Genomic DNA, 27,911 nt, shown 5'->3' on the forward strand with positions numbered 1-27,911 from the left:
CCAGCATGGCTATGGGGGTGGTCCTTCTTTCTTAGAAGGACCCTGAAACTGGCCAATTGCACCCCGTGGCCTTCTGGTCACGAAGATTCACACCCCCTGAACTCAATTATGCCATCACCAATAAGGAACTGCTTGCTATAAAATCTGCCTTCAAGGCATGGCGACATTACCTCTTGGAGACAGGTATACAGTCACGGTAATCACAGATCATCGGAACCTACAAAATTTGAAAACAGCAAAAGCACAATCCTCACACCAATTACGATGGGCCCTTTTTTTCCGCTGAGTATGACTACACGATCAATTATCGACCAGGCGTAAGAAACGGAAAAGCAGATGCACTATCTTGCATGGGCATCGACGATGAAGTATATGCAACCCCAGATCCAGTAGCCATTATTCCTGAGGACAAGCTCTTAGGCCTCACCACAGCTTTAACACAAACTGAGCTTAAAAACGTGATCCAACGTGAAATAACACCTAACGAACTACTGGAATGGCATACCAAAGGAAAACAATACACCGTTAGAGATCAACTGCTATATTTTGATGAACGCCTGTATGTGCCTAAAACAGAGCTACAGCAACTAATCATTTCGGACTATCACGATTGTCTGATACAAGGTCATCCTGGAATTGCTAAAACCCTAGCCAAAGTGAAGTGCAATTATTGGTGGCCTACTTGGCGGTGAGACGTCATCTAATATGTTCAATCTTGTGGAGTGTGTGCACAAAACAAATCACTAAAACCAAAACCAGCTGGCCTCCTGCAACCATTAGAAATTCCTCCTGCACCATAGTACACACTTTCTCTCGACTTTATTACCAATGTGCCTCCCAGCCAAGGGTTCAATACCATCTTAGCAGTAGTAGACTTATTTTAGAAAATGGCACACTTTATCCCTTTCAAAGGACTCCCGTATGCATCCCATCTAGCAAAAGTGTTCCTGGAAAACATTATCAAACTGCATGGATTCCCTTCAGTCCTGGTCTCTGATCGAGGCAGCCAATTTGTATCTACCTTCTGGAAAAAGTGCTGCTCTATGACTCAAATCGACATCCGACTATCCAGCAGCCATCAACCCCAAACGGATGGTCAAACAGAGAGGACCAACCAGACTCTCGAACAATACCTACGGTGCATGCTGTACCAAGTCGAAGGAACCTGGAAAGATCTATTATGGATAGCCGAATATGGAACAACAATTCATTGCATTCCAGTACTGGTCAAACACCTTTCTACACCCTCTACGGCAGACATCCACGTACTTCCGAACTAAACAACCCTCCCAGTCTAGAAATGCGGCAGAAAAGACTCTTCATGCAAACATCACTCAGGCCTTTAAAAAGGCAACAGAACAGTTAATCCAAGCCAAAAACAAGCAAAAAAGGTTTGCTGACCAACATCAGAAAAGGGCCCCTGACTATCTGGTAGGAGACAAGGTTTGGTTAGCCGCAAAATATATACCTCTAAAAGGAACCCAGACTTTTCGTCCTCGCTATTTGGGACCTTATTCTGTTCAAGCCATCATAAATCCAGCAGCTGTTAAACTAGCATTACCAGCCAACATGCTTATTCACTCAGTATTCCATGTTTCACTTCTAAAACCAGTACAACCCAGTACACGAGTTAAGCCACCACCTGAACCCATTTTGGTCGATGGAGAACCCGAATTCGAAGTGAAAGAAATCCTGGATTCCAAATATCAGGACAGATCTTGGGAACCTAGTGTGAACATTCATGCACCACGTTTGATTAGACTATTTCATCGAAACTTTCCAGCAAAACCAGGACCAGGCAGGACAATCAACTTAGGAGGAGCCTTGGGGGGGAGGGGAGTGCTGTCACGACCCGTGACCCAAAACCCTACTAGCATGGTCACATGTCAGGTAGAGTTAAGACTTGGGGTTCATTTAGCACCCCGAGGGCCTTGCACTATCCTCATGGACTCTCCTGGAGTCAGTCATGGTGCCTTTGGTGCCCGGCTCATGTTCAGATTGGGACACAGTCTTGAAGGGACTACTTTTCATTGGAGGCCTGCAGCCAACATGGAGGCACCCACACAGCCTAGTTCCTAGAACCAGACTGTGCAGTGTTTTGGGAGTGGTAGCCCGGACTACTTTACCTGGACTACTTTACTAGAGGGCTATATAAACCACACCCAAGTTACAGAACGTGCTTCGCATTATTCTTCAGCCAGCAGCGTGACACTTATCGTGTCCAGAGACCAGAATCCGGCAATCCTTGAACAGTGGACCTGCAGAGGAGACAAAAGAACATCCTTAGCAGTCTCTGCTTACCTGCAGCTTCCAATCCGTAGAGTATCTTTCTTCCTGCAGCTCGCGGTCTTTCATCCAATCGGCAGCATCACCAGGACAGCACGCAGGCACCAGAACAAAGCATCTGGAGGGAGAAAGAAGGACAACGTTAAAACAGGTTACTCACGTCATTTACGACAGTAATCACGAGAACCTCACCTGGCTGGGCATTTCTTGGCCGGCTCCGCTCCGGAAATCTTCACACACCCAGAAAGACCATCGCGACTTGAAAAGAAATAAAGAACACAGGTTAGCAAAAGAAGACATTACCGCGCCGCACTTCGCACTTCACCTACCATCCATCACACGCTCCTGCATCCATCATCCGGCTAGTGTATTGTTCTATAAACTAGCCACCCTGGTCGATCTTTCACCAAAGTTAAGAGACCTGAGAAGGGGCGGCCCATGGTGTTTTTCTCGGCTGGGTTCAATACTACGGATCCACGTTTCCTGCAGACATATCAAGTTATGTATCCCACTTTTCAATTCATTGTCCTGGAATAAATGTAAGAAGCCCCAAGTATTCCATGAGACTAAAGAACAGGTCTGTGGTGCGCTAGAGCCAGGGAGCTAATGATAGTTTGAGGCAGAGCCACTTGCAGCATATGAATACATATTTTGATCTGTTTGTGAAGACCTTTGCTCTTTTTCCGGTCTTTCTCTTCCAAAGTACTTCTGTAATTGTTGCTTTCTATTGTCGTTCTGTGATGGCTGTGATGAATTAGAAGAAGGTTTAGATAATTCCCAAGTCCTACAGAGTTACTTATTGCAGAGCCAAATGCTAAAAACTCATCCTTGGCAGCTCTCTAGGCATTGGCTACCAACCGGGACTGCACATGAAATATAACCCAGTCTGAACGATGTTCGAATTTGTATTCAACTATTTGGATGTCGTCAGACCCTATTCGGCTTATGGCTGGTATACAGTTCAGTAATTTCTTGATGTTTCGTCGGTTCAGGTTGACAGAATTTATGTCTTTTAAAATATATTCAATTTCTATTTTTTTAGGGTCTGTATGTTTGTTCTCCTGCCAGTTGGCGTGAGGCCGCTTCGCTCTTACCAACTTTCTGCTTGGGACAACGTGCATTTTGGATTTAGCTTCAATCCAAGTGGTGAACGTTTCTCAACAAACACTTTTGTTCTGGAAATCTTGAATACCGGTGTGCCACAGTTTAGATGGTGTTTGTGTGCGTCTTTCATCCTTTTATCTTTTCCTATGGTTTGAACCATAGACTTTGATGAGCATCTTTGGATATTAGTTTCAGTGTCCTCGCCCCACTCATTTTTTCCAGAGTCATCTCCTGAGGAAACTAAATCGATGTCATATGTGGAGTTCTCACTTATTGAGTAGGTAGAGAGGTTTGCAAGGTCTTCTGATGTAAATGACACCAAGTCGTTTGTGCTCTCTGACTCAAGGCGAGGGCGTTTACAAGCCGGTCGCTGGATCGCAACAGCTTTCTCCTTGATTTGATTTTCATTGATGGACTTGTTTGCCATAGATTTGTGTTTCTCAGAGCGTTTAAACATTGGAATCGGTGGCAGAGTTGATACATTTCTGATGAACTTCTTCAAAGAATTTGATTTCAAATAACCGCAAGCTTTCCTGGTTTTGTCAACTTTTTTGTCTCTTGATTTAGTATTTAACTTACTATTGGCCAGGTTAACTGAGATAGTTTTATTTGCACCTTCAAAGATACCAAAGGACACCACTTTCGTGCTAGCTATAGGAGCAGCTAGTAGAGGAACTTATAAACAAGATTTGCTCGTCAGCGAGTTTCCCTTTTTCAGAACTGTAAGAGTCGTCTCTTCCCCTGTTTGAGTAGACAAATCAGGTACCTGCTTTAAGGCACAAGGGGGGAGAGCGCTCAATGTCGGGACTTGCTCGTCTCGGACCACAGCCCGAGCACTCGATCATACCTCATCCGAGGAAGCGGGCTCCGCATGTTTGGACATCTCTCTCGCTGTTGATTGATCCCCAGCGGAAGGCCATTAGAGTCTTTGTCGCTAGATAATGCCTCCTTTTGAGCCACGCACTGAGATTTCCCCCAAGGGATTTATCGGCATGAAATTCTGTTTACAAACACAACCGCATGCTGCTTCATTTGTGGATATTTGTTGAATATTTGGTCGCATCCATTTCCCAGACTCTAGGACAGCATTTATGAGCTCGGTTTTTTGGCAAAGTTCATTCTTAGCAAGGTCACTCAGCCTATTTTGCCATTTAGATGAGACTCCGCTTCTACATCCAATCGTCTCGATGTGTGATCTGCAAGTGACTCAAGTCCAGTTAGTTTCGCATTTACTACTGCTAAAAGGGCATTCTGATTATTCAAGTCATCATGAAGAGCTTCATATAATTTCATGAAGGGGATCAACGCTGTTGAAGTTGCGGCCATAATATCATTGTTGATTTGCAGTCCTGCCGCAACTGAGAGATGGTGTTTGTACGCTTGATCTAATTCATGGACCTCTGATTGTGAAATATTTGATCGAACAGGTATGTTGTCTGCCTCAGGTTTATTCAGATCTGGCAAACAATTATTTGACTTTGTGTCCTTAGGGCGAAAGGAATGTCACGGTCGTTTTTCAGTTATTTTTGGTGCGACGGCCATTTTAGCAGTCATGGGGATCTAGTCAATTCAAGGCAGTTTGGTCCATCATTAGTCAGAGGTGAGTTGTAGTTCCTTATCTTACCTAATGCCGGAATTTTCATAAAGGAATTGACCCCCACCATTTCCAGATTTTCCTGCCCATTTTTATGAGGAATAGAGCCACTGGAGCTCAGCAAAGTCTGCTTAATTTGCAAAAATTCTGCTTTCAGGCGTTCTGCCAGACGTGCCTCTCTTGCTGCTGCATCAGCAAAATGAAAGCGCAACTTCTTTTCATCGCTGCTAGATGGAGCCATATTGATAGATAATAAGTCAACATTGCAAGAGGGACCAGTACTCAAACTACAGTTCTTGGTCCGATAATTCACGTCTTTTGCTGCTTTCGTTGTAGGTGGGCAATGAGTCGCATTTGGATTTAGCTTGGCTGCAGCAATTTCAGCTATTACATTTGACTTGAAGGCGGCTGCGTTGTTATCGCTTTGACAAGCCTCCTGTGATATATGGCAAATCTCATCATTATTGTCATGGCTTTGTCCTTTGACGATTGATCATTCTCGTTGACTTTCATGGTCTGGAGTTGTAGCTGTCACCATGGGACATTGCGGCGGCCTGATACCTTCCTTTGCAGTCTTTGTGTTGCATTCAGGTATATCCAATACAGTTGCTTGCTTCAAGCAACTCTAAATCTGAAACAGCATTGCTGATGACAGAACGTTCTTTTAAACAGCCCGTGATCAGCACAGCAGTAAAATTAGTCGACCGGTGAAGTGCACGAGGAGACAAGGTAGTTACATGTAGCACTTCAGCATCTGCATTTAAAGCGAGAATAGCATTTTTTTCAACTTTTAGGGGTCTACTTTTGTTCAAGGACTCCACTAAAGCTGCATTGTTTGGGGTGCGAGAATCGTCAAGTGACAGGGAGTTGCTAGCGAAAATAGCGGGGGTGGAAAGGAGCGTGAGGGTGGAAGAAAGACACTCGCAATGACTTTGTCCAATGTGTACAACATCACACTCGCCCTAGCTTTGATCGGGCTTATCTTGGTCACATGCAGCGATGTCAATTACATTGTTGATAATAGCGTTTGTTAAATCACCCTGCCGCTGCTGAAGGAGCAACTTCTTGCGGGTCAGCGGTCGCAGTTCCTGCATTCTTTATTTTAGTTTTTCAGCAGCTACGCAGTATGGGGGTATCACAGGAGTGTCACAATTGCTTGGAAGGGCTACCTTGATGAATAAAAGTTCCTTTCCAACACCCGCGCAGTCACAGAGACACAAAGACTCTCTGTCCGACTCCGCATCCACTCCACGGCCCGGATAGGGTTTTAAAAAGGTGGCAATCAAGGAAAGACTGCTACTGCTGCACAGGATACACACGAGTCACAGAGTCTCTCTCCACACAAATACTCTCCGTCCGACTCCGCTTAGGCTCTTATACAATAGGAAAATACTGCTTCAAAATTCCAGGGCAGGTAAGGAGCAAGGGTGGGAGAACACAATATTTAAGAGGGAAGAGGGAGAGAGACGAACCTACTATGTCTTGTGAGTATTCAGAACGTACAAGTGCAGAAAGGAGAGGGAAGAGGGGGTAAGTGTTGGGGAGTCCAAGCTTGTGGGTGAAGCCATAGAAGAAGTGCTATGAATGTTGAGTGCTACACGGCCTGGGCCGCGGGAGTTGTGAGTGCGAGCCTCCAGAGCGCAGGGTGTGCAAATGCAAAGTGCTGTGGATAGACAGGAGCTGGGAAGAATTGGTGTGGAAGGACAAGGCCTGAGTATGCATAAGGGCCAGGATACTGATGCAGCAACTGTGGGATTAGCAGAGGATAGAGTGAGGGAAGGAAGGGGAAAAGAGGAAAGTCTTAAGGAGCTTCCAGAATTTGAGAAGATCCTGCTCAAGGTGCGGGGTTAGTGGGAGATTATTCCAAAGGAGGGTGCCTGCAGAAGAAAGTGAGTGACCGCCCCACGCCCTCTGTTTAGCAAAATGCTTTACACACAGAGTTGCTGCCAGAGGAGCAAAGTGGTCTAGAGGGAGAGTATTTAGTGAGAAACTGTTGAAGATCATGTGGTCCCCTGGCCCGGATAGCCTTGTGGATGATGCAGAGAGATTTGAATTTAATCTGTGCAGCAACAGGGAGCCAGTGAGGACATTTTAGTGTGGGAGAGATCCGTTCCCTGGGTTTAAGGCCAAGGATAAATCCTGCTGCCCTATTCTGGATAAGCTGGAGGACTCAGAGTGGAAGAAGGAAGATTCAAGAGGAGGCTGTTACAGTAGTCAAGTCTAGAGAGAACCAGGGCTTGAGTCACAATGAGTCTCAGGGAAAGTGAGAAAAGGTAAAATTCCTTTGAGAAGGAAGAGCTGATAGTTGGACTTCTTGGCAATGTCCTGAGTGTGAGGGAGGAAAGAGAGAGAAAAGTCGAAGATGACTCCAAGGTTTCTGGCTTTAGTTGAAGATGCAGGGAGAGAGCCCAAGAGGAAGGCCAGAGAGAGGGGAAGAAAAGGGAGCAGGAGTCCCAATGGGGAGGATCTCAGTTTTACAGGTGTTGAGGCAGAGATCATTGGAGGCGCACCAGGACTAGATGAGCGATAGGCAGTCAGGGATGATGGGGGGTGCAAGATGGTCAGCAGGGAGTCTAAAGAAGAGCTGTGTGTCATCTGCGTAACACTGGAAGTTGGAGGAGCAAGAGGAGATGAGGCATGCAAGGAGAGCAAGGTAGATGTTGAAGAAACTGGGGGAGAGAATAGACACCACAGGTGGAGATGAAAGTAGGAGAGGGGAAGGGGGCCAGGATGACTTGAGAAGAGCGGTTAGTGAGGAAAAAGGAGAGCCAATGCAATGCCCGTTCCGAGATACCAAGTGTATTGTGGAACCTTTTTATGAGGATGGAATGGTTAACTGTTTCAAATGCAGAGGAGAGATCGAGAAGGATAAGGACAGCTAGAGAATTGGAGTCCAGATATGCGAGCAGTTCTTCACAGGTGTTCAGAAGAGCAGTTTCCATGCTTATGGATGTTCGGAATCCAGATTGATGGTCGTGGAGGCCACCAACAAGTTCAGTGTGAGAGTTGAGTTAGGGCAAGGCCAGCTTCTCAAGCAGCTTCCCCAGGAAGGGGTGATGGGAATAGGGCAATAGCTGGCAAGGCAGGTAGGGTCAGAGGATGGTTTTTCCAGGAGTGGGCCACACAAGAGAGTGCTGGGAAAGATCCAATTACAAAAGAGTGATTGCAGAACTCAGCAAGAGCAGGGACAAGAGAGCCAATGTTATCCTTGATGGTACTGGATGAGCAAGGGGAGACTAATTTAGAAGAGACCTTCATGCAGCGGACAACTCTGGTAACTTCTTCTGGTGTTTAATTACAATATAGGGGATTGCCCCAAAAGTGGTACAGTTATTGAGGGGGTCTCAAATAGTCACACAAAGAAATTCAAAAGCTGTGAAAAATAAATTAATAGACTGTAGTCCTAATTTGCATGGTATCCAAACAGGGATATCCTAATTATTTTACCTTGTAGCAAACTGAGATAATCAAATGAACATTTTCTATCAAAAAAAATGTTTTTTTTATTTTACAAAAATTGGAAAAGAGAAATTGTCATCTTGAAAGTGACATGAAATTTACAGTAAGAAATAAACATTCCAAACAAATAAATCTGAGTATATATAAACACATTTGCCATGGTTTAACATTCAAATAAAGACAAAAAATATGTATGAAGAATAAAAAATATTCAATTCAATTTGTTTATACAAACGTGTAAATTCACTTGTACAGGTCTGCCTCAAATAAAGACAAAAAATATGTATAAAGAATAAAAAACATTCAATTCAATTTGTTTATACAAAAGTGTAAATTCACTTGTACAGGTCTGCCTGTCTTCTGGTGTGACAGGAAGGGAGGGAGTGTTAGAGGGGGTGTGGTGTGTGGGATGGGTCGTGAGGGAGTGTAGAAAGGGTGGTCCGAATGTCCTGAGTTTTGACGGCAAGGTATGAGGTCAGTGCATTGCAGAGGGCCTGCAAAGGAGAGGGGGTGGATGAGACTGCAAAGGGGTTGGCTAGTTCCCTGCAGATTTTTTTAAAATTTCAGCCGAGTTATTGGATGTGCCGGAGACCCATGCCTGAATGTGGGCTCTTTTCTTTGCACAGATGGCGAGTCTGTATTGCCTTTGGAGCAGGCAGCAGGCAAGTTTGTCAGAGGATGAGCCTGAGGTTAGCCACGTCCGTTCTGCTGCCCTGTACTTTCGTTTCAGGGCTGCAAGTTCGGTGCCGTGCCAAGTGTTACGCTTTGAGGCAGATTTCAGACAGATCCTCATGACTGGGGCAAGAATGTCAAGAGTGTTAGTGATGGAAAGATGGAGGTTGCTGAGGGCAGAGTTAGAGATAGAGTCAGAGGTGGGAGGGTGAGGGGTGTGAAGGCGGGGGTGAAGTTGGAGGCAAAGGCAGCCTGCAGTCACTCATTTCATCGGGTGGATGTTGATGAATGAGGTTGGTGGGACTTTTGGGGGGGCAGTCAGGGTCAGGGCCAATGGGACCCAGATGGGAGGAGAGGAGAAGGGTGGTCTTACCAGGAGAGAGGGGTGACTGATGGGGAGAGAGAGCAAGAGTTCAGAGTGTATGAGGGCATCCGAGTGTGTCGAGCTGTGTGGGTTGGCCCAGAAGGGAGAATAGAGAAGGAAAGCGAGGAGCAGAGGTCAGTAAAAGAGTGGATGCATAGCTAGGGGAGTCCAGTTGAATGTTGAAATCACCCAGGAGGAAAAGGTTAGAGGTGAATGAAAGTAAAGAAGAGCAGAAGTCCGCCCATTCAGAGAGGAATAGGGAGGTGGGACCTGGAGACCGGTAGATGATAGCAATGGTCAGAGTGGAGGTGGGAGAGGTGACCAACTTGCAAAACAGGCTTTCAAAAGAGGAATTAGAGCTGGGTCGGTAGGATGGAACCAGGAACCCACTCGCAGAAGATTAAGGCTACCCCCCCTGCCAATGCAATGAGGTCGAGGCTTGGAGATGATATTGAAGCTGTCAGGAAGGAGGGAGTCAAAGGCAGTGACTGAGCTGGCACTGAACCAAGTCTTGGTAAGAGCGAGAATGTTGAGGTCAATGTCTCCAAGACAAGTGTTTGTTGGCTGAGTGGGCGTTCAGCATCGCCAGTTGGAGGTTGTCAGCACTTTTGAAGGTTTTCTGAGGTGGGGTACAGGGACATTCAGAGGAGGGAGAGAGAGAGTAGTAGGGGGAGATGCAAGCGATGGAAGGAAGTTAATTAGAGAAGGCAGGATGTGGTCAAAGAGGAGGAGGAGGCGTGTTGTGGACCCTGAAGAATGATGCCAGTGTGATAGACATTAAGGAAGCATCATGAGGATGTAAAACCGGCCAGCACAACTTCCCACTTGGTGCCACCGTTAATAGAGGAGTGTGTGGAAGGCAAGAGAGTGGAAATGAGATGGGGGTCTAAAGATTAGAAGAGGGGACAGAGAAAAGGATATCAGTGAAAACGTCTCTAGAGGAAGAACTGACATAGGTGTCTGCAATAGGAAGTCCAGGGTTTGCACTCAGGATGTCTCTTTTGTGCTTTTTTCCTGCCGGACTTGCAGAGAGATGGGGAATAGGTGATAGTGTAGCAGTTACAGAATATAGGAGAGATGGAGAGAGCCATAGGAGGGCAGAGGTTTTAACCAAGGAATGAGGGAGGAGTGGTAGCACTGCACAATTCTGGCAAAGCTCAATAGGAGGCTTAGTAGATTGAGTCAAAGAGAATAAGTGAAACCCAGAAGGGATACAATTACATAGGATAAGTGGCACTGAGATGTAAAAACAATACACACCCCCATTCAATTTTAAAATGAAGGCAGCAAACAATGCAATGCAGATGTTGCACAGGTAATGCCAAAACACCCAAATTTGATTTTAAAATGGAGGCAGCAAACAATGCAATGCAGATGATGCACAGGTAATGCTAAAAACACCCACATTCGATTTAAAAGTACACCCCAAATCTGACTTTTTTAAATGGGGGCAGCAAACAATGCAACTCAGATGGTGCACAGGTAATGCTAAAAACACCCAAATTCGATATTAAAAAATGAAGGAAGCAAACAATGCAATGCAGATGGTGCACAGGTAATGCTAAAAACACCCAAATTCGATTTTAAAAATGAAGGCAGCAAACAATGCAATGCAGATGATGCACAGGTAATGTTAAACACAAATGAGAATAACAAAGCAGTAAAAGGAATGAAGTTAGTGAAGGCGAGGATGGCGGAGGTGAAAACGCTCAAGACACCTCAGGAGAGTTAGATTTGGAGGTCAGCCTAAGCCACTTTCATGATTGCAGGGATCATGGTTGGCCTTTGAGCCAGGTAGCAGTGAAGCAGTATAGTAATTAGTCCGGGCGACGGATCAAAGTGATGTGAATCTGTGGTTCTCCAGGCCCTCCTCGGTCCGGACAGGCACATACAGGGCCTTGGAGGTGGGCCTTGGGGAGGGGGACGGCTTAGCCTGCCAGCTATCTCATTGGCCTAGAGGCTGTTCGTGTGACCAATCACAGCAGAGGCCAGGCGGTCTGTGGTGGGACACCCCACTAGGAAATGCAGTCATCATGGAGATGCGCTGGACTCCACCAGCCACACCGGCCCCCAAGGGCTGCACACACAACTAAGTCAGGATGTAGCAGGAAAAATGCGGCAAAAAATAAAGCTGCGACTCAGCGCAGGAACCCAGCAAAGATAGGCAATTATTGCCAGCAACATCAGGAGCATTGTTACATTTGTGTAGAGCCCTGCTGGTCTTACCAGCAGCGCCCGATGCAGGTCCAAGATGGAAGGCGCCTCATGGTGGCAGGGAGGCTCAGCTGAACCAGGCTGTGTTTGTACCTGCTGATGAGAACTGAGGTAGAGCAAAGGCAACAGGGCCTAGAGGTATGCCTTGGTGATGGGGCTGGCCTAGTCACTCGGCTATCTCATTGGCCTAAAGGTTGTTCATATGACCAATCACAGCAGAGGCCAGGCGGCCTGTAGTGGGACACCCCACTAGAAAATGGAGTCCGCCATCATGGAGACGCCCATGACTCCACCAGCAACACCAGCCCCCACGGACTGCACGCACAACAGAGTCAGGATATAAGAGGAAAAATTAGGCTAAAAATAAAGCTGCAACTGGTGCAAGCACCCAAAAAAGATAGGCAATTATTGCCAGCAACATCAGGAGCGTTGTTAAATTCGTGAGATGCATTTTCCCAACCCGTTTAAGTTCATTAAAGTCTTAAACCAAAAACATGACAACTTTGTGTGTCCAGCTTTCCAGCTTTAATTTCTGACCCCTCACACTGCCCATTAAATATCTTTACATAGAGATGACTGTATATCTTGTCCGGGTAAGACAAGATGTCTGCATACAAAGATCTGAGTAAAGCATTGGAATGGCTGGATGTCAGCCCACTATCCTATGATATTCCATCATTGTCAGAAACCACAAATCCTCGTGAGAAACATGCTGCACAGCAAGTTTCCTGAAGTCTCCATGTTAAGGTTCGGTGGTGTCACAACCACATGCAGAATCAATATAAGGTGGACACAGAGGTTTAGGTTTTAAATTAAGCATATTTAATATGATCTGTTACAAAAGTTTGTCAACTAAAGAAAATATAACTCAACAACAAGTTATCACAGTCTTGCTTTCAAACAAGAGTGTCTGGGTTTTATGATGCACAACCTGCGTGTTCCCTTTTATGGATGTGTCCTCTGAACTCAGACACTCACAGCTCTGGGGCTTTGATTGCCTGTAAGGGTGTGGAAGGAGGAGATCGACACACAGGTGCCATTGTTGTGGTTATAGACTTTTATTTGGGTCAAAATACTAGAGGACAACCCTAACTGTCCCTAACACTAAGATAGGTTTCCATGCCTCAACTAAATACTAAGGATACGGTCAGGATGTCCGTCTAAAGAAAATAGTTCACTGTCCTGTGTCAAAACCTATATCTGTCCCTTACACTCTTAAATAAGTAAGGAAAAGCGATGATCTTCTTAGTCCAGAAGAGTCACTCCCTTCTTCTGTGCCGGGGCTTTATGCTCACCTTCTGGTGATGACATGTGTTCTCCAGATTTCAAAAACAAAAAGGTCTAGCAGTTATCTTGGAGGATTTCTCCATCAATGGCAGGCTCAGAAAATAAAGTATCTTCCAATGACTTATTGTTTTTACAATACCAGGGGGATGGCTCCCTCCCCGCTGGCACTTCTTGCACTAACTGTTACAACTCAACAAGTGTTGGGGGAATATCACCCTTCACCGGGTCTTATCTTAGAACTTTGGATAGATCAACAAGCGGTGGGGTAATATCTCTGTTCCCCTGGTCTTTCCCAGTCCTTTCAGGCAGTTCAACAAATGGTGGGGGAATCTCTCCCTTCTCCTGGTCTTTCTCATACCTTTTTAGTATGCCAGTGAAAATGACTCCTTTACCTCTGGTTTCCTTGAAGCTTCTCGTATCCCATAGGGGGAATGACTCTCTTCTCCCTGTTGGTTTTAGCTTCTCTGCTTTCGCATGGTAAACCTGGTTCACTATCCTGCCAGGTACTATCATTGTTCATATTATGGCTTCTTCAGTTAGTATAGCAGACATGATTCACTAGCCTGCCAGGCACTGCTATTGTTTATATAGTGGTTGTAATAGCCTCTCTGTATTTGGGTTTCCCAAACCCTTGTTCCCTCTGTAATTATTTCTTCATACTCTTTCTTGTACTTAGGGTTCCAGAACCCTACCTACTTCACATGCAGTTGTTCCTTTAAAGTCTCTCTCAGAGGCTTCCCTCCCAGACTTGAATTCAGAGTACGTTTACCCTTCTTAAGGGGTTCTGAGATCTGTCCTTCATTCCCACCAGATAGCCCTGGCAAGCCCCTATCTTCAGGAATCTTCTGTACAGGCTCCGACCAGCTTCAGGAGTCGATCTCTTCCATCCTCGTGCTCCGAGTTGACTTCCCCAGCCACAGCATATCCGTAGCTGCTGCTTGATGCTACTCCCCTTTTCCGGCATGCGTGGCATGGTGCCTTCTGTCAGGCAGGCCTTTGTGGTCTGCTTCCAGCAGGATGAACGGTCCTTCTTACTTCCACCCTTTTTGGAGGCTTCTGCTTCCCGCCTCATGTCTCAGTTCCTCTGGTCTCCTTCTCCGCTACGCTGACCTGCTTGCGGCTCCTAGAGGGTGGGCTGAACAAACTCTTCAGTCCTTTGTCCTTTCTCTTGCTCGTCTCAGTACTTTTGAAGGGGTTAGGATGCTCTACCTTACATAAGTACATGGAAGAGTGTGGAATCATATTACCCTGTATAGGGTAGGAGGATGAGGAGGGTGTAGCATATTCAGGCTATACCACATTCTTCCTGGACAATCGTCCCCATTCCCACAGGGCGGATCCATCCCCATGAGATGCATCTACTCGGTACCACTGCCAGGGGGACTATTGGGTAGAGGCCTCACCTCCCTGGCCTCATGAAAAGGGGCTCCCCGACATCCTGGGATTCGTCATAGCCCCAAATGCCCTTCTTGGCTCTTTATTCAGTGTATTCAGGTCCTCACTTTTTCATGCTTGACTCTTGGGACAGCCCTCACCTGGGTCATGCGACTCTACGTGCGTATGCATTTTAGACTGGGCAAAGAAAGCCACCACCAAGAGGGAATAATCCTTAGTCTCTTTACTGGCAGGATATAAATATTCTCAACACCCCCTGTCTCAGGTTCATGGCCTTATTCCCTCACACCTGTTCTCGTCTACCTCCTCTTTGAGTTGCAATCTCCTGGTGCCTAAATGCACCTCTTCTACTCCACCTGTCGTCTAATCTTCACTGTACTAACCTTCAACTCCTCTTGTTACTTCTCAATGCCTTGACAATAGGTGAGATTTGTGTATGAAGGGATACATTAAAATGAAATGTAAAGAGCTAAGGATGCCAATAGACTATCCGGGTACTAATAGATATAGACCACACGTAACTGAAGAATCTCTTATGAAATATTTAATCATGGGGACATTACGTAAACATCTTGATAATACAATACAAAATCCATGGAAACAAAACCATAAATCCTTAGCTCCCCAAATGCCATTTTAATGTATCCCTTCAGAAACAAATCTCACCTTTGTTGTTAATTCATAGCCCTGCTGCTGAGGGGTAAAGGGCACCACCTACCTCTGGAGCTCCTCACTGCTCTGCCATGTTCTTGTGCCTCAACTCCCTCATTCAGCATCCTCTCTGCTAATTCTTCTCTCCTGTTTCCTCTCCTCTCTGGCTACCTATTCTCCATCCTCCTGATTACACCAGTTCTTCCTTCTGGTGTCACTTCTATCTGCCTTCTCCAAAAACCTAAACTCCTTCCTTCAGATGTTTATCCCAAACGCTTACTTACTGCTCTCCACCTCTCCTCTCCTGATGTCTCCTCGTCACCTCTTCATAAGTACATTTGTCTTCTTATTGCTTGATGTTGCTTCCAACCTCCTCTTTATGCCTTTCATCCGTGCATCCCCGCATTAGCTCTGCCTGTAATCCCCTCCTTCTGATGTTCACCCTCACTACCTCCTTACTCTACCTTTCTGCATTCTGGCTACTTCTTCCCACAGGCCTTCCTGCTTCCCCAATTCAAGTCCTACTGCTTTCACCTCCCACACTCTCCAAAGTGCATCCCTCTCCACCTCCAACCATATACACCATTATGAAAGAAGACAGCGGCCTGAGTAATGGCCCATGTCCCTCATGGAATGCTTTTGCTTAGCCTCATTCAGGTGGTTTTCCAGCTTGAAACTGGATTGGTTAAGTGATACTCAGTTACAACATTTCGGCCACATCTATGGCCCGAGCCTTGCTTGAGTGGAGACACATTCTGATCCTTGATTGAAGCCAGCTGTCATCTAGGAATTTATTTTTGTGTACACAGGAACAGGGCTGCTGCAGCTGAGTGCCACAATCCATGATTGCTTAAGTATTGCTCCACCACAAATACAAATATTAAGGTTTCTTGGTGTAAGGATGCTCACACATGTCTGACTTCAGGGCTTATTATTTTTGCATCAGGCACATATTTCATAAAAGCTAGTGCTTCGGGCACCATTCTATTTGTTGTCGGTAGAACTTGGCACTCCAATTTCCATCTGCCTTAGTATCCCCATGAAAAGAGTTAGGACCGGCCTACCAGTACTTCCTATGGGAGATGGTTGTCACGCTATTCCTAAATAGCTTATCCCCTGGATATAGATACATTGCAATGGTGCTACTGTTGTAGATGTTATATTTCCACTGAGAGCCTACATTAAATAGACAAAGGCACATGTTCAACGCCTGTATTGAGCCCCTGCCAAAAGGGTACGGCATGGTGGGATAGGCAAGGGTAACCTTCCAACACTGCCCAGCACCATGTAGGTTACCATCCCAATCCCCTGTATCAACCCCACTCCTTTCCCGAAGAATCAGGCAGTGCACTTCATGAAATTAGCTAATTTAACTTGCAGCTTTTGGGGGTTATGCTAGACTTACCCATTAACCTAATGTACATCCAACTGAACAGAAGTTCTTTTTATTGCATTCATTGACCATTTAACTCATTGAAATGAGATATTGACTGTTCTACTTGCTGAAACTTGCTCTGACCATCAGCCCCACTCAAAGAACAATGAATCTAATCTGCACATATGCACCTATCCCAAAATCAGCATTGGCAGTGGGTAGACAATGTGACGAATCAAGGGATTTCATCACTTCTCCCAAGGGGGAGACTTTCCCTGTGAGGCTAGGGAGGTGAGCCCGCTATCCTCTATGTAGGGGGTGAGGCAAGCCTGACCTCACTGGGAAAGACTTCCCCTTGGGGACAAGGACTCCCATTTCGATGAGGAAATTCCTGCCCAATTCACTCAACAACCAAAGTTAGTGAAATCTTCTGAAAGAAAACAAAACTATTCACTACACATTTGCTACTGTGATATTCTACCTGAAAGAAAGTACCTGTCTGGTACTGTGACAGAGAAAACCAGAGGAACAATAATGAGTACCAGTCCAATACAAAAGACTGAATATAGCGTTATGCAGTGGAAGCCTCAGCACAGTGTCATAAGTGTTGGAGGAGGAGAGAGCAGGGAAGTTAAAAGCTGCTGTGGCGAGAGAGGAGAAGAAGGCATGGCTTCCTACGATGGCGAGGAAGCTTGTCGTCAGTGGTGCTAGAGACAGACCAAGAAAAAGCAAAGCTCTGGACTAGCCAAGCAAGCAAGTACAGGTCTCCCAAAAAACCTACCCAGACCTGGCGAGCGAGGAGAGAATACATACAAGGCGGCACCACAGAGAGTGTCGGAGAGAGAGGAAGAGACACCTGGAGTTGCCGTCCTGAGCTCTGGAGAAGAGTCCAAGAGGCAAACTACCGACCCAGTGATGTGATCCCAACACCACGAAGGTAATGGGGAGAGCGGGAGACCCGGTTAGGGTAACAAGAATAACCATACTCATACTGGTCACAGTATTACTATGGAAAGTGAGAACCATTATTGTGACACTCATACTCGTCCGAGTGACATGCAAAGTAATAAGAAGAGCGAGAGTCCTCATATGGTCTACCAGATTAGTCCCAGTGGCATGCAATGCAAAGTAATAAGAGTGAGAATCCTCACCGAGTCCATCCTACTCATCCCAGTGGAAACCAAAGCAATAAAGAAGGAGAGAATCATCACTGGGTCCCTCATACCTATCCTAGTGTAAGACAAATTGATAAGAGGAGTGAGAACTCTGATGGGAACAAGATTGCTTATGTTAATCAGGATACAAGTTGGAGGTCAGCTAAAGAGAACCTTTCAAGTTTATGTAGTGAATCCAGAGTGAAAGATCTTCAAGGAAAACGAACCCCTTTGAAGAAGAGCTTGAAAGACCAAGATAAGTGAGTTCAACGGAAGGGGGAAGTCCCCTATGTGAATTGAATAAAATGTTAGAATTGATAACCAAGAACTACTTAAAGATTATATATAAGACATGCTGAGGAAGCAGCCCCAGGAGAAGGGAGTCATACTTCAAAACATTAGTTGTTTTGTGCTGGTGGTAAGGTGAGAGTAGATTTGTTTTGATGGCAGACAGACTGTTACTTTTGGACTTCACAACTGACTGATGAGCACCCTAGTTAGTTTTGTTTGGTAGGGAAATCTATAGCTTAAGGAAAGTGAGGCAGTTTTCATATTATTAAATAAAAGTTAAGATGGAAAACTCTAATCTGTCTCCTTCTGACCCGCCACAACAAGCAATGGACATATATTATTACATTTACAGGGCTGTGCATTTCCCAACGTTTAACCAATGTGCACCAAATTTAGCATTGTTACCTGTTTGGACCCTCTAGACAATACTGGCTAGTATGAAATTTGGACAACCCACCCCATTCCCTGGATTTCAGCAAAAGTTAACGTTTGTTTGTGGCTTGTTTTGACAAAGCATTGTTCCTTATACAATTCCACACTGTTTTACCAATTTGAATCAAGATTTGCATAGTTACCTGTTAGGACCCTCTGGACATTACTGGCTGTATGACATGAGGGCACCCCACCCCTTTCCATGGATTTCAGCACAAGTCAAAATGTGTTTGTGGGTTTGTGGCTTGGTGAAGCATTGTTCCTTATACAATTCCACACTGTTTCAATAATGTGCACCACATTTTGCATAGTTACCTGTTAGGATACTCCGGCCGGACATTACTAGCTACATGACATGTGGAGACACCACCCCTTTCCCTGGTTTCAGCACAAGTTAAAATGTGTTTGTGGGTTTGTAGCTTGGTGAAGCATTGTTCCTCATTCAATTCCACACCATTTCACCAGTCTGTACCACATTTTGCATAGTTACCTGTTAGGACCCTCCGTACATTACTGACTACATGACATTTAGACACCCCACCCTTTCCACGGATTCCAGCAAAAAACTAAATTTGTTTGTGTGTTTGTGGTTTGGCGAGGTATTGTTCCTAGTACCATTCCACACCGTTTCACCAATCTTCACATGGTTACCTGTTAGGACCCTCTGGACATTACTGGCTACATAACATTTGGATACCCAACCCATTTCCCCAGATTTCCGTACCTTCACACATGAGACAGTTGCCTGAAATCAGCGAAACATCAATGTGGTCGCAGAAGGACCGGTCCTCAACCCTAGAATGCATGGTTTCTGGGACATTTGCACCACAATGCACTGCAATAAACTGCACCACACCAGGGTGAGGCAAAAAGTGGGGAGAGAGCACAGTTGGTCCCAGTATGCAGCATTACACCATCTCTCGCCTCCCCCCTGCGTCTGTTCCAGGTGTGGCGGCCAGCCACAGATGCCCATTCTCAGTACAGTTTACTTCAGAGTGCAGAGCACATCAAGCAATTTGCAAATTGGAGCAGCCACCTACACAATCATTGATTTTCAACAATTGATGAGTGTTGGCAGGTCTGTCCACAGAACCCATGGGTACTTTTTGCTAGTCATCTTTAAAATCGCAACCAGGGCCGACATAGAATAAACCCTCGTTGATTGCCTCTCACAAATCAATGCATGGATGAGCAAGAACAACCTTAAAATCAAAATGGATAAAGCTGACATTATGATCACATCCATCAACCCTTCTATCCACCTGCCCACACCATGTCCTATGGGAATGGAAACCATGCCAAAGCAGCTAAAAATCAGACTCCTGAAACACAAAGAGCTGAAACTGGAACCTCAAGTTAACGCATTTGTAAAGGAATGGTTCTTACACCTACAATCTAGAATCAATTTTTCACACAGAACACTAGCTATTATCGCAACTGTCATGTCAAGAATAGACTATGCCAACAGCATCTAGCTTGACGGACTACCTCACCAGAAACTATAATAAATCCAGAACACAGCAGCAAGACTCCTTCTAAGACTCTCTCTAACAGAGAGCACATCATGCCAGCACCAAGGAGCAGAATTCTTGCAAACCGACACCTAAGGTCCAGCAATGACATACGCCTTGAACCCAGACATTATTCCTGAATGAACTATGGTGAATCAGCACTTTCAAAACATCACAAGTTAACTCTCGAACCCCCTTCCCAAGAGAACACACACAATAGTGGAACACCTGACCTTCAGCAAAGCAGTATAAACATGACTGTATAATATTCCAAGGTAATAACAAAGCCATAGGCCTTTGTCAAACAGAGACCAAACATAGCCGATCATGGCACTCTGTGTTTCAGTTACCCAACAAGCTACTTGCGTGACTGCAACTTAACTTAATGCCATGAGGATCACATGTTTTTCCCAGACCAAACCATACTAGAACACTCCATACTCCTGCAAACATACCACATGCAACCCACCTATGGAGTGCACACATGCCACCTATGACAGCAAAACGGCAGAAGTCCACAGTTCCTCTATTATCTCACAATCTCAAACGCAAGCAGCAGAACCCCACACTTCCTCTAGTATCTTACAATCTCAGCATGGACAGTGCATCCTTATCAAGGGCACACAAGACCTCCCATACGAATGCACATGCCTTGCACACCCATCAACCCAGACCACCTAGAAGCAAACCCACACACAATTACTATTTTTTCCATACTGAAACTTCCAGTACTATATCAAAATCTCTCTTCCTCTCCCTCCCACTAACAAACCAACTCCTCTCTTATTTTCTGATCTGTCGGAGCACTTGGAAACCATGCAAATGACAGTGTTGAACTGTATAAAGCCCACTAACATAGCATATCACAAGGACTAAGATGTATTTATAATGTCCATGCAACTCAAAATCCCTTAATATCCATTACGTATGCAGCTTGGCTCTGTCTAAGAATATAAAAGTGGAATAACAGGTGATATAATGTAAAGCGGCCTTATTTATCACCTTTCTGCTCCATGTGTTGGCTTGGCGGAACGTGGCTCTGTAAAAAAGAGGAAGAGGAAGTGGTTAGCAGGATAGCAGAAGAACCAAATGAGAACCTTTGATGTTTAATGGTGCAGGTCAGAAATACCAGAGACTTCAGTGCCATTCTGCTTCTATGGGATAAGTAGAGATACTTAGGAATGTTCTCCAAAGGGAAGAGCCCAACATCTGGTAGACCACATTGTTTGGGTCTAGTTAGCCACTGATGCGGGTGGTGGGGGAGATTGATGCGATAGAGCAGGAGAGGAGAGCTTAGTCAGCTCTTGATTAACATTCATGTGGTAATTCAGTAGCCTTATGCGGGTCTTTGTGTGCATGTAAGGTAGGGTCGTAGGACATTTTAGCTGTGAGTAGGTTAGTTGGAGCAAAGATGGTAGTAGTCAAATGAGGGATACATGTGGGGGAGAAAGAAGTGTTGGATTCCACAATGTAGTGAGGTAATAGGTACCATCTGGGAAAAATGATCCTGAATAGGTGCAGACCATCCTGAAACTACATACAGCAAATCATAACATGACATAGCAAGGCATGTACGTGGCATGACAGTCATCACAAAGCTTAAGAAGTAATAGCAACTCATGAAAAGTACCTTCCAAGACAAACTCATTGTGTTCTCCACACGCTCCCACCTCTGGCATCTTGCAAACTGGTCACATACTCACATTAATACTCTTTCTCTGTGTGCCTCACACATTGTACCATGTGTACAAGAAGGATCTGGGGGAAATTGACAGATGGGGCAAGGGGCAGTCTGTAGAGTCCACTCATTACCATACGTGCCAAGGGCTATGGAAGGTAAGAACGTCTGGTTCAGAGAAAGGGTGATACAGGATGACACCAGGGTCCTGTTCCAAATTCCTCATGTAATATCTGTCCACTGCCAGGTAGAGCCAACATAAGATTGAGTAAAGATGATGTGACCCTTTATAGAATAATATTAGATGCTAGTAATAGGTTGAATACATCCAGATCAATGTCTAAGCAGATCATGGTTTTGAGTAGGCAAGGAAGGAAAATCACTGAACAACCTGATGTTCAATTAGCCACATTCAGACAGTGATGATGATGAACAATCATTGCTGCAACCCAACCCATTGCAAGGGGGCACACATCTCAGAGTGGGAGTCATAATCAAGGTGGGAGTAGTGGGCAGCACACAGGCTCCTTGTAGGCTGGGCAAAATCCATATTCAGCAGGATGGGGCAGCACACAGGGTCAGAGTGGGGGGACAGCGTACACACAGTCAGAGCATCAGATATCAGAGGCTTAGAAATGGAACATGGTGAACACATGGGGACAAATAATAGGAAGCAGCACATAAGATGAATGGTTGGACTAATGCACTTAATAAGAACAGAACATGACACGAAACACTGCACCGATGGTCTCCAAAATGGGTTTGTGAAAGGGGGACATCACATGGCTGAGTAACACAAGCTTTGTACACATTCTTGAAGAGTGGAACATTCAGGCTTGTGAAAAGGGAAAAGGGCTTACAGTTCCCAGGATGGCAGGGAGTGATGGTTCTAGGAGAGGACAACGGCGTCAGCAAGGCTGACAACTCTAGTGGGGGTTGTTTAAGCCAGAGGAGTGACATATCCAGTGAATGGCGACAGCATTTGGGTGGGAGACTCCACTTCGAAGGTAATGGTACCTTCAAAATGGGACACCAGGAACAGTAAGAAGTCAACAATTGAGGGATAACATGTGTTTCTTGCTATGTCTGACACTTTAGTGTTTCTTAGTTTGTTCTAATGTCTCCATCAAGGGCAGTAAGGTCACTGGCAAATGGTAGGTGTCATGGGGACCCACCTACAAAATCTCCTGTGACCTCTGATCCTCTTAACCCCCAGGTTCATTTGCCAAACCATATTTCTGGCACTCTTCTGACTATAGAGTGCAGCTTTTTGGATTTCTACCTTCCATGTCCCAGGCATCCCTGACCCATTTGTTGAGGTAATCTCAGCCCAATTCCCACTGTTTGCCTTCCTCCCCACGGCATATGCAACCTCCACCGCTTCTGGATCATGATCCGTCTTGAGATCATGGACATCTCTGAAATAATAAAACTCTGGCCTTGCTGACCACTAGTGACTCTTTTATGCATGCAGTCTGCAATTAGGAACAAGCCGCGATATATGCCCGGAGGCAGACTGATCCACAGCCCACCCCCCAAATCATCTGGTTTCTGGGCATCAGAGGTTCTGTTTTACAATGTCCACCAAGGCATCTGAAACGTCCACCTATTTTGGATCATGATCAGCCTTCTGATCATGGGCATCACCTAGACATAAGTGATCTGGCATTTTGCTCATAGTGGCACTTGCATGCATGTGCAAACCAATACATATGCCTAGAGGCCTCTTGAGCCACTGCTGCCCCATTCCATCTGGGATCTGACAATGTGCATCCTTTCGCCGTGGGCTCCTTGCCAAGCATCCCACAGTTTACCTGTGGTTCTTTCATCAGTACATAGTGTAATCTGTTCCTGTGAAGCATGTGTTCTATGCACTGAGGATAGTATTATACATTCACAGCTCTCGCCAAATACTGTTGATACCTGTTAACGGGGATGCTGCTTGTATGCTCCATGACCAGGAAAAAAACCATCCCTTGTGATCTTTTCCATTCCTAGGGACACATGAGTCATTTCCAGCCAGCATGTTGATGCTATGATTAAGAAAGGTGCTTGAGGTACCTGGCGAGTCACACTTATTTGCACTATTGCTATTCTCACTGTTCCAGAATGACGGTCCTTCTATTGGTTAGAATAATATGATATATTGCGACCATCCCCCTTCCAGCTCACTAGTGTAGTGTAAACTCCTTCCTACCTCTGCTTGTGTCTGGAAACCATGGGACTGCTACACATGTTTGTCAAATATTGGTCACTTTGCACCGGTCCAGAGTCGGTCATAGGGCTTCAATACGCACTTGTGAAAATGGCGAAGGACATTTATATCTCATAACCATGAATCCACGTGCTACGGAGGGGACTAAAGCCAACATTTTATTTTCCCAACACATTTCCCAGATGTATAGACTTCTATATTGTTTGCAGTTCTTTCTTTCTTTGCTTTCCTTCATTGTTGCTAGTTGTGAAAAACGTATTCTGCTGTATTTTCTAGACTCGTTATTTATTATGCGTAATTGCTCTGAATCTCCACCAAGCTCAGTAAAAGAAAGTCTTATGAGAAAAATTGTACTTCTATCACATCTACAGTTGTGTTAGTATAGTTTTTGAGAGCATCTAGAAGTTTTGCTTTTTAAACTATTTTAAAGAATTAATCTTTTCATCCTCGAGAACTACCCGTACTCTTATGTAATTGTATTCCTTTCCATATTTTTGCTGTATTTTGTTCATAATGTGTGTGAATTGTAGGGCTAAACAAACATGGACTCGTAATTCTGCATGATCTATGGTGTTGCGAGGATCTCTAGAAAGATGGACATGCAAATGTATTCCTTATATGGTTGATTTAGGTATACAGTGATTTAAATGAATCCAAAATAACGAATTAATTCATAACGAATTCAAAATAACGAATTCTGTGTTGATTGATTGATGTATAGGGATTCTGAAAGCATTTTTATCAGATTTGCATGATCGAGACATGTTATTTACAAAAACAGCACTGGCCCTTCCCTGTGATGCTAATTCAATAACAATGTGAGAAAAACACTAATCAGGTGACTTCTTAAATGGAGAAAGCTAAACATATTGCTATTTTATTTCATGTCCTTCAAGTAGCGAAATATAGCAAGTATCTGACAGTATCTACCTAAAGAGGCAAATTAACAAGGGGGGTCCTGGGAGTCCCTCTGCCAGACATTAGTCCTATTTACGAGAGACTTACCCATATTCTTTAGTTCACCATCTTTCACAGAGGAGAAATATCCAGAAAATATCAGTCTTCGTCCTGCCCTGGGGCAGTCCAGCACCGACATTCTAGGCAATTCTCCTCTGAACAAGAGTACCAACAGCAACCCCAGACACGTGTTTCGCTCTGGTTGGACCTCATCAGTAGGGTGGAGCTGTGTCTCTCTAAGAATAGTGAGCTAAAGAATCGGGGTAAGTCGCTCCTAACCAGGACTAATGTCCAAGACTGATATGATTTGGATATTTCTTCTCTGTGAAAGATAGTGAGCTAAACAATCTGGGTAAGGCCTTTGTAACCAGGACTAATGTCCGGCAGAGGGACTCCAGGACCCGCCTTGGTTTATTGTCTACTTAAAGAGGACCATTGTAGTGACATTGTTTGTAATTAAACAACAACGCCTTTCTTTACTTCATAGGAGCCAGTCACTGTTTTTTCTCATGTCGTGACGATATCCAGTCTTCAGCCGGCCACAACCTACAACTGCAGTGTGACCAGCATAAGTCATCAGGCTCCTAGCCTTCCCACATTCATAGTAGTCAACACTCTAGGTGAGAGTAACTGGTTTACTTCTAAATGTTTCATAAGCAATCTGTTTCACTCTGCAAAATATTTAACACACTACCCATAATACTCTTTTTTTTATAAAAATATTTCCTCTTTTTGAATTTTACACCCACTGTCTGCTGCACCATATTTTCATATCCATACAATGAACATCTTTGATCTTCTGCGCGGCGTCGATAATTGGAATATTTTGTCCACCAGTCAGAAAATCCAGGTTAAGGGGTGCTGTCCACAGAGAGGCTGATTCTGAGGCCCTTAAATGTCCCCAGTTGGAATCCCACAAACTGTATTATCTACTCTCCATGCAAAAGTGACCTTATTACATTTATTTAAGCTGGCTAAAGCAGATTGAAGGTGCGCTGTTGACATGCTGTCCCTTTCAGTTAGAGTATTCTAAACAGGCTATACATTGGTGTTGAGATGCTGAGTTGCCCAGGACACTGGAGTGTTGCTTAATGAACCCTGGATGCTCAGTGTAGTGGGGGGAACCCCTTTACTCTGCTCATTCTACACGACTTGAATCATTAATGACAAAACGATGTTATTTTGAGGGTTAGGTGTGTTTGTGTGTCTGTGTCTTTTGAATCTTTATTGTAGATTCAATTAATTATAGTTTAGTTGAAAAAGAGAATCAATTGAATCTGAAATGTGTAGTAGCACAAGGAGAAGATCAATTAACACATCCTAATTACATTTAGAGCCTGATTACATGGCGGCATAACCTTTGATAATCCCTGCCAAATGGAATTACGCTTATGGCATGTGTATACTTGTAGCGTTCACACGATACCCAGTAATGTGAACCCTTCCCTTATTCCAACTTTTGCATTCCCACAGGACTCCATAGAAAGATGCCATTTTATTCCATGCAGGTACTAGGCATGCGGTTATTATCACATGTGGTACTGCTTTTGCATGTAAGCATACATGAAGAGTTTTGGTAATTAAACTGGTAGTTGGGAGAATCATTAAAACATGCAGCATTAACAATGGCCACATGTATTGGCACTGCCAGCAAAGTTGTAATGAGGCCCTTGGCGTGGGGTTGTTTCCTAGGAGGATTATTACTACTTCTCCTGCCTTCATCTGCAGTACACTGCCACATAGAACAGAGCTGGACCTGAGATGGATTGAAGACTGAAAATAGATGCTTCACATAAAATGATTTCTACTAGCATCTCTGGATATCAGTGTCCCCAATGCACACATTCAATTCTGTTTTATGAGCAGACATTGATGCTGGACAAAAGTAGTATACTTTTTTTTTTAAATCGTACACTCACATTTGCAATATTTGCAACACACAAAATCACCTGCTATCTCTGCCATCAAGTACGCAAAATGGAGCTTCCACTATGGAAGTTGGCATGTTGAGCAGAGGACATACAGAGGTTCTCTGCTGGACAATGCCCCGCCTTTAGCTTATTATTCTTGGAGCTGGATTCTACCATCAAAGTCCCCGCAGAGTTGAGTCTAATGAGGCTGTGAAAATAACTAAGAAAAATGAATAAGTCATCAGTAGGGAAAGAAGAAATACTTTGAATGGGCAACCAAAGGTGTGCTGAATTCAGGGAATGTGTCCCATTTCCACAATGAAAGCCACCCCTTTTAGGAATAGGGAGGTTAGCTCACTATGCAATATACTCACTAGGGGACAGGGCACGTGGGATCCCCCTGGGGTGACCCGCCCCTAGGGGACAAGGAAACCCCAAGTAAGGCTATCACTACACCTTTCTATGAGACAGAACCCCCACTGTTTGTTGGTTCTATGGAGATGGTATCATGTTATGATATGTAGAGCCCTGACATTGTAGATAGCTTGGCTGCTTATCCCAGTATGTTGACCTCTCCTCTGGAGAAGCTGAACCAATCCTGTTTCTTCTCTTCTTCCAGAGAGTAATGTAAAAATACCAAAGAGCGTACCTGTGAGGGACAAGCCAGCCTGAGCTAGCCTGCATACAGTGGAAGCCTGCGCTGTACAACTAGGTGGACCAGTCATGGAAGCAGGACCATGTCAGATGTGTGGGTGGGTAGGGGAATCATAGAACCCCCAGAAAGCAGCCGAAACCAGGAGGGCAAAAAGCCTGAAGATGCGATGATACACAAAGCAAAGCCAAGGAACTGGTGTGAGAGAGATGAAGACCAGGAGTTCATGCAGCGTTGCTCGTCTGAGGTGGCAGTGGCTCCAACGGCTGCAGAAGTACGGCTCTAGAGCCAACATAGCCATTGCCTCCTCCGAAGAGCAACTCTGCCTTAACCCAGGTCTGCAGCCGACCAGAAGGAGAGGGAGGAGGACGGTGGAACTACAAAGCCCTCCAAGAGAGGGTGAAGACATTGTAAGACACATTCTGCCAGTGAGGCGGATAGCCCGCATCAGGTTAAGAGGCACAGGCCCCTGAAGGGGGTGAAGACATTGTACTACGCCTACAGTCAGTGAGGGTGTATAGTCCATGCCAGACTATCAGAGAGATAAGAAAGATACACACACTATGGAGGGGTGAACCTGATGCCAAGATCCCACAAGAGGGTAAGAGTGCCAAGAGAGTCAGACAGTCTGAAGGACCAGAGATCCCAGTTAGGGCTGAGAAACTGAGCAGCCCACTGAGGGTTGAGAACCACAATAATTTGCAATGGGC

General features: G+C 45.0%; 1 protein-coding gene across 4 annotated transcripts in view; it reads left to right on the top strand.

Moving 5' to 3' along the window:
• The window catches only part of PTPRO (protein tyrosine phosphatase receptor type O), a 1,358,825-nt gene that overhangs the window by 1,033,407 nt on the left and 297,507 nt on the right, over positions 1 to 27,911 (top strand). For all 4 annotated transcript variants that reach the window (XM_069628367.1, XM_069628366.1, XM_069628368.1 and 1 more), the window contains exon 14: positions 25,127 to 25,259. In XM_069628367.1, the coding sequence (XP_069484468.1) occupies positions 25,127 to 25,259 (133 nt within the window). The remainder of the gene's footprint in view (positions 1 to 25,126; positions 25,260 to 27,911) is intronic.

The sequence above is a fragment of the Ambystoma mexicanum genome, chromosome 12, assembly GCF_040938575.1.
Source record: "Ambystoma mexicanum isolate Mex_15411 chromosome 12, UKY_AmexF1_1, whole genome shotgun sequence".
Classification (NCBI taxonomy): Eukaryota; Metazoa; Chordata; class Amphibia; order Caudata; family Ambystomatidae; genus Ambystoma; species Ambystoma mexicanum.